The 7,767-nt window shown below is 38.1% G+C and overlaps 1 protein-coding gene and 1 pseudogene across 1 annotated transcript in view; one reads left to right on the top strand and one right to left on the bottom strand.

The window, feature by feature from the left end:
- The window catches only part of LOC101302529, a 6,385-nt pseudogene extending 4,409 nt beyond the window's left edge, over positions 1 to 1,976 (top strand).
- Positions 1,977 to 2,239: 263 nt separating this feature from the next.
- LOC101291400 (mRNA-decapping enzyme-like protein-like) overlaps positions 2,240 to 7,767 on the bottom strand; it is a 6,606-nt gene continuing 1,078 nt past the window's right edge. Inside the window, exons 2-6 of the mRNA XM_004291648.1 lie at positions 7,523 to 7,667; positions 5,223 to 5,279; positions 4,767 to 4,893; positions 3,319 to 3,762; positions 2,240 to 2,644 (exon numbers count right to left, since the gene is read on the bottom strand). Coding sequence (XP_004291696.1) covers positions 2,588 to 2,644; positions 3,319 to 3,762; positions 4,767 to 4,893; positions 5,223 to 5,279; positions 7,523 to 7,667 — 830 coding nt within the window. The 3' untranslated portion in view covers positions 2,240 to 2,587. The remainder of the gene's footprint in view (positions 2,645 to 3,318; positions 3,763 to 4,766; positions 4,894 to 5,222; positions 5,280 to 7,522; positions 7,668 to 7,767) is intronic.

A 7,767-nucleotide genomic window follows, 5' to 3' on the forward strand; every position in this document is an offset into this window, starting at 1 on the left:
ATATATATATATATATATATATATATATATATATATATGTACATGCATGCATGGGAGTAATTTGTTCTGGCTTACGATAGATTATTATTCTGGCGCCATTTTTTGTTATATGGACAATGGAGACGAATATCAGACTGTTTGTGGATTAATACTGTAGGCTTGAAGATAAGGTAGCACTGATCACCGGCGGCTCCAGCGGCATCGGAGAATCCACCGCCAGACTCTTCTCCAAACACGACGCTAAAGTCGTGATCGCCGACGTGTAAGGCGACTTGGGCCGATCCGTTTGCAACGAACTGAACCCTTCCTCCACTACTTTCGTCCATTGCGATGTGACCAACGAAAAAGAAGTCGAAAACGCCGTAAACACAGCCACCGCCAAGTATGGAAAGCTAGACATTATGTTCAACAACGCCGGCATCGCCGACGAGGCCAAGCCGAGCATCCTCGACAATGACAAGGCCGAGTTCGAGAAGGTCCTGAGAGTGAACCTGGTTGGTGTGTCGTTAGGGACAAAGCACGCGGCTCGAGTGATGATGGGAGCTCAAAGAAGGAACATTATCAACACTGCAAGCATTTGCTCAGTCGTAGGGGGCGGCGCCACGCATGCCTACACGAGTTCGAAGAATGGAGTGGTGGGGCTCACCAAAAACACCGCGGTGGAGCTCGGACAGTACGGGATACGTGTGAATTGTGTGTCGCCGTGCATGGTGGCCAGTGGCGGAGCCAGGATGAGAATGTCACCTGGGCTAATTATAGCATACAAAAAATTTTGTTCGACGATGCGAGAAATTTTAGTTAATTAATAAAGGACACACATACATAGGGGGACGTAGTAAGCCTTACCCTTAAACGTATAAATAAAAACTAACTAAATTTTACTCTACGAGGCCCCAAAGCTTCAAAATCATTAATCACCGCCTCATTGTCAACCGTTTCAGCATATTCAACCGCTTGAGCACTCTTTTTATTAAACCATGTACTTATATCTTTTGATCTAGGCCTTCTAACACGATCAATGTGTTCATCATACATTATGTGAAATTCATCAAACATATCATCTTCTATTTCTGTCAAACAAAAATGGATGTGCCTTACATAAATATCAACTGATCAACAATTCAACATCAAGCTTTAATCTTAACCAAAAATATAAATATATATCTGTGAAAGCATGCCAAAAAAACATATAGTTAAGTAATTAACTGAATTCTATTCCCTATTCCAGTATTCCCTATTGAATTCTATTCCCTAATTTAGTAAAACAACAATCAAAATTTAGGCAAACAACAATCAAAATTTAGTAATCCCTATTCCCTAATGAATTCTATAGTTTGATTCAAATAATCAAAATTTAGGCAAAAAGCCAATAGCCATACCTGAGGTCTGAGGATTGAGGATTGAGGAAGACATGAAGTCAGGAAGTAGGGATCGGGGACTGCCGGACTGAGAATCTGGGATGGGCATCGGCAGGAGCGACGGCCAAGGGCTGAAGGACGACGGGCGGCGAGAGCGACCGGCAAGAGCGACGGCCAAGGGCCAGTCTACGATGGGCAAAGGATTTGGGGCTTTGGGCGTGGCTGTGAGTAGTTTAGCTGAAGTTAGAGCTGAATAGAAGTTGAGGACGATGGGTAAAGTGGATTTTGGTATATTTAGGGTATATTTGGATTTACTTTTATTTTTATTTTTATATATAGAAGTTGATGTTTTTTTTGGGCTTCAACTTCACCTGGGCTCCAGCTCCGCCCCTGATGGTGGCGACGCCGTTGACCAAGGACTTCTTTAAGCTGGAAGACGGGAGTATCCGTGAGGTGTACTCCAACCTCAAAGGGGCGGTGCTGACGGCGGAAGATGTGGCGGAGGCTGTACTTTACTTGGGGAGTGATGAGTCCAAGTATGTTAGTGGGCATAATCTGGTAGTAGACGGAGGCTATACTATTGTCAACCCATCCCGGGTTTTCAATGAGCGATCTTAATTTTGCTGGTCCTGAAAACTGTATTCCTTTTATTGCTTCTTTTATGTTTTGTTTGATCAGCTAATTCAGCTCATTAATACTAGAAAAAACCTTTATCTGTGTGGGACCCAAATCGGGAGATGCAAGGGTTAAACAACAAAATTAAAGCAGCATTCTTCTCAAGCTTGAAAGATAGAAACTCGGGAACTATATCTGGGTTTAATAGTGGCAAATGGCACGAAATTGAAACTATATATCAGGAGCTCTCATAAGAATGAGAGGATAAATTCTGTACATTCATACAATCTGGAAAAATAAAGGAAATCCAGCTCTGGTAGAGACTCTAGTGCTGCCTCCTATAGCTCCTCAGTCACATGCACATTTTAGAATTCACCCCTCTTCTAATGGGTTACAAGTTCAAAGATGGAAACTCAAGAGTACCTTTTGTGGGTTCAAAGGTGGCAAGACACACAGGTAATTGTAAATCATACACCGGGTGTTCTCATGACAATGAGAAGAGAGACTATACATTCATGCGATCTGAAAAACTAGACGATAAACTATTCATCTCTGTAGATTGTAGCGCTGCGTCCAAAATCTGCTCAGTCAACTGAAATGCCTCTCCTAATAGATTATGAGTGGTGTGCTTTAAGGACTGCTTTATGGACCATGTCAACGAATTGATTATCCTACAAAACATAAAAAGCTACTCAATAAATATTAAACAAAGTAATAACAATGATATTTATAGGAAGAGGAAATCCACGGAGGGATAAAAGCTGGGTATATTACATGAACAAAGGGAAAATGAGAGATTGATATGGGTTCTATGTACTTGACTGGTCAAACTAACCAATTATCAGACAAAAGCTTGAGGTATAAACATAATGTAATCAAGTCCAGTAAACAATAACAACCAAAACTAGTTGTGTTCTTTTTTTTCAACTTCCAAATCATATCAAACAAGAAGATAAGCAACTGCCATATGACTATCTTACCAAAAAAGAAAAAGAAATAAAAGATGCAATTTATGAATTACTCCAATAGGAAAAACAAATGACCATAATGTAACCAAATCCAACAATAACCAAACTAATTGTGTTCCACATTATATTAAACAAGAGAAATAATCACCATATGACTATCTTACCAAAAAATAAAAGATCCAATTGAATTACTCCGATAACAAATACGACCACTAGACTCATCTAGTATACCAAATATTGATCCTCATATATATCAGAAAACTATGAACTGTATCTGTGCATTTACAAATGGTTTTGTCAATACCCCTTGATAAGACCATTGCAAACATGAGATCTTCTCAATTGAGGGAAGCCAAAAATGGTACTGAAAGACTAACCTGAACAAGCAGCCGAAGTGCATCTCGGACTTTATCTTTATTAATAACCGGCCCATAGTTTGAAGTAGAATAAGAAGCAGGAGTCAGAGATGGTGGAGGGGCAGATGGGGGAAAAGGTTGTAGCAAAGGTGCACCATACGGATGATGTAGACTCACAGCAGGTTGAAACAGAGGAGCACTAGGCACTGATGAAGAGACGGGTGCAATCGCTGTTGCAGGAGTGGGAACAAAAAATGATGGCTTTACAAGATTAGTGGCCAGGTTGGTGTTGCTGTGGGATTCTGGGACGTCAAGGGAAGGGACTGATGGCACAGTTGATAAATGTGGATGAGATGATACGTGAATGCTAGGAATAGCAGAAGGGGCAAAGCCGACTTGATGCAAGGGGAAAGAGATTGTAGAAGACTGGTAAGCTTGTCCAGTAACTGCTGTATGCGAAGCTGCCTGCAATTATTATCAAATTTTGTCAAATGGCCCAGGAACAAGAAAATGAAAATCAGCTCAACTACATCTTATCTGTTTATATATTGTCTTTATGTGAAATACTAAATGCATTTTCAGGACTGCATTGTTTATAGTCTATAGTTACCCATGCCCACTTCTGTTAATAGGCAGATGCTTGAAAAATAACAAACGCATAAAGTAAAAAGCCAGCACATTTAAATGCATTGATACAGACTTTTGATGTCTGTTTTGTGTGCTAATGTAGGTATATACTTAAAATGCAACCAACACGCAAAGTACAAACTACAAAGTCTTAATGTAGGCATACAAATTGAACAAGCACAGAAGTGCAAAGCCAGCACATGTAAGGAGGTTGGGTTCTGTTGTAAGAAATGTAATTATATATTAGGGTTTAGGGTTGTATTCCACAAGTATTGTTTCATTCTTACATTTTCCTTCAACTGGAGAACCAAGATCTTTTCCTATTAGTTCTGCATCACTGACTTCATAGGTCACTAATATTACCATGAAAAGCAGAAGTTGTTGGAGATGCAATTGCTAAACATTAACTTTTCGTCTCATAGAGAATTAGAAATTTAATATTCTACCACTATGTGTATATATCTGCTCAAAATTTCTAAACTAGATACTAGAAAATCATGAACCATGGGAAACCTGAGATAGTTCACAATCTTTGTTCAAATCGTAGCAGATAAGTCCCAAACAAATGCACACGCATCCAGGATAGCTACACCCATTTTCATTGGATACACCATCTATGTTACAGTATAATATCAAAACCTGGTATACTCGAAACTAAACAACAGAACTATAACCTTTTCTATATAACATCTCTTGTGTTTGGTGTTGAGATCATATTCAGGACAGATTAAAAAAAAGTCCCTAGTTATATGGTATAAATTTATAATATCAGGTAGGGATTCATATGAAAAGGCTAGATCCAATTTCCACAACTCTAGTAGAGCGAAGAGAACAGCACATACACTAAAGAAGTTAACAAAGGCATGGTCATCAGGAACATCTGTGATATTGGATGCAGTTGACGATGATGGCTCTAAAGGACCGTCCATAACATCCATGGTTGGGACTGCTTCTAGTTCCTCAAACTCACTACAATGACACGTAAATGACCATATTATTACTTTAACTGTTATATCATAAGCTCATCACAAAATACTTGAACATTTACAATGGCATGAGAACTGTTAATTATCTAGTAAGGAAGGACATTGGAACTTTATAACCTGAGCAACTCGAGAGATTACTCAATCACATCAGTGGCTTCCTTTTTTTTTTTTAAACTAATATCAAATGAATCGTAACCGGTTTTTTTTTTTGGGGGGGGGGGGGGGGGGGGGGGGCGAGTTAAAAATCATCCTATCACAAATTAGAACGTTACATTATAAATACATCTGTGCAAAGTAAGAACGAATTAATACCTCTTTGCAGTTGATACTGTAGCCTTTTGAGGCACCTTGGAATATGCACCCAGTATCCTGGACATCGGAAAACATAAGATAGGAACAAATGAGAAAGTTACTGTATTTTAGAAAAACGTGTTGACTCATTGTCATTCTTCTTTTACATGTGTATGCAGCATAGATCGATAAAAAAAATGCAATTAATCCAAATCCTAGAAAAGAGTGGGAATAGTAACGTCCAGAGGTACTATACTTCTATCAAAGTTTCAATAAGGATACTGTAACACTGAGCAAAATGGCAAACTGTATATTCTAAACTTCAGTTGACCGTTATAATAAAGTTACCATGATGTACAACTATTGAAAAATAAACAAAGTGATCACAAAGAAATGGGCAAGAGGTCCACATCAGCAATAACCAGAAAGCTACACCATACATGATTTGATGCCTGCATGCAAAACACCCTAAAGACCATAATGTTAGACTACAGCTGTCTTTGAGTCAAGCAGTTATCCTCCAGCTGTAGTCTCCAAATTCTACCATGGAGTATTGCAAACAAATAAAACCACACACAGCACTCAAAAGCATGGTATGCCAAACTATTTTCACGGCACAACTATATCAAATAAGGTTCAATTTTCTCCCAACATGAGATGCATGGCTTGAACATGACCATGTTCTGTGCACACATGAGATCTGTGTCCGCTTACAAGTAACTTGATTCAAAAGAACAAGTTCTATCCAAGATCCATCAAACACAAGATATATGACATGTGATTTGTTAATTTATACCATAACAAACTATCTAAACCGTGTAGCTCTTTTGTTACAATGCGGGATTAGTAAATGTAAGACCGAGATCAAAATTCACAACTCTTCCTCTGCTATATTCTCTCAATTTGAAGTTGTTTATAAGAAACATTATATAACTTGACTAACATTCAGTTTCAGTTGGGCAATCCCATACCTGCCATGTTGAAATGACAGATATTGTTCTTAAAGCAAGCCACAAGATCAAAATTCACTAAAAGCAAACTGTTGATCGAAATAAATCTTCAGAAAATTTTGAATTACCTATTTATCCATATTCTCAATACTTGACTCCATCTTACTCTACCCACTCAATACTAAGCTATAGTTGTGAAACCCCATAAAATAAGCACATGGATCAAGTATTAACCGGGAGTTAGTAGACAAGGAGAATTGGGAGAAATCACTCCAATCAGAAGGCAACATCAAGTAGTCACATATAACAAAGGGTCAAAATAAAAAATAGACAACATTGATGCATTTACTAATTCTACATAAAAAAATAAAAATAAAAAAATCCCCATGGTACCTTTTCCTGAAACCAAAAAAAAAAAAAAAGTAGTGAAATAAAAAGAGAAACTGGAGCTGAAGCAAGAACTCTGCATAATTAAGGATGGCATGATGGTTGTTTTATCAACCAGTGGGTTCGGTTTACCAGTTGGAGCTGAAGCAAACAATCTGCAGACTATGAGATAATTTTTTCAACTGAAGGCATACATTTACAAATATTAAGACATTTTATCAAAGAAGGGGCAACAAAAAAGTCTCCTTCCTTTGCTATTCTATGGCAAGAAATTCTATCCTAGATGGCATAGATTGCTTCTTTACTCACTCTTTGCTTCTGTTTTCAATGTGCCTGATGGAGATAAGAGAATCATAGGTTTTCTTTGTTTTCTCAATAGAGTACATTATGAATCATGTCATAGCTTCCCTGTTTGTCTGCCCCACATTAGTAGATGAGTCATCTCTAACCCCATCCTAAACGAGATTGGAATCAATCCACCAACTCTAGAAGAACTAACTTTTTTTACAACTACAAAGAATCAACTTAATATCAGGTCTTAAATTGAGGAACTGTACTTTAGAACACAACGCGACCCCATCCTACCACCACTGCCACCAAAGCTCAATAATGACTTTGCTGCAGACCCCCAATCAAGTTATTACAACCGAGGTAATCATAAACACTATAAGACAATAAGGTTCAAGTCACAGAGTGTTTCCGGTGAGAAGCGCATTCAGAGTTTGACCTGCTGATTTAAGATATACTGAATTGAGTTTACCCTACCTTTCCTTTCTTTCTTCCTGTCAACCTATATTCCCTATATTTCCTGCATTCTCTCTTATTCTACTAATTCCTCTCCTTGTTGTACATCAACACCTAAAAGTATTCTATCAACTTCCATATAAGGCATCTACAAGTTCCTTGATTGTGTCCAACCAACATACCCGTACTACAGAGAGTGTCTGTTTGACTATCTAATAGACTGCGAGAAGAGAACAATACCTGCTGAAAAGATTAGCCACCTCCTCACACTCAGCTGCATTATAAAACCAAATACCATTCACCTCTCGCTTTGCATTTCGATATAACAGATACGGAAGCTGGACTTCACATTCAAAATCTCCCAAAAGATCCTCCACTAAATTTTCTGCATACACCAACATAATTTTGTTAACAAAGAAACTGAAAAACAATTCGACTATATGCATTCCCAATTGAAAATGAAATAATAAGAAAAAAAAAAAAAA

Source organism: Fragaria vesca, linkage group LG2 (assembly GCF_000184155.1).
Source record: "Fragaria vesca subsp. vesca linkage group LG2, FraVesHawaii_1.0, whole genome shotgun sequence".
Taxonomy (NCBI): Eukaryota; Viridiplantae; Streptophyta; class Magnoliopsida; order Rosales; family Rosaceae; genus Fragaria; species Fragaria vesca.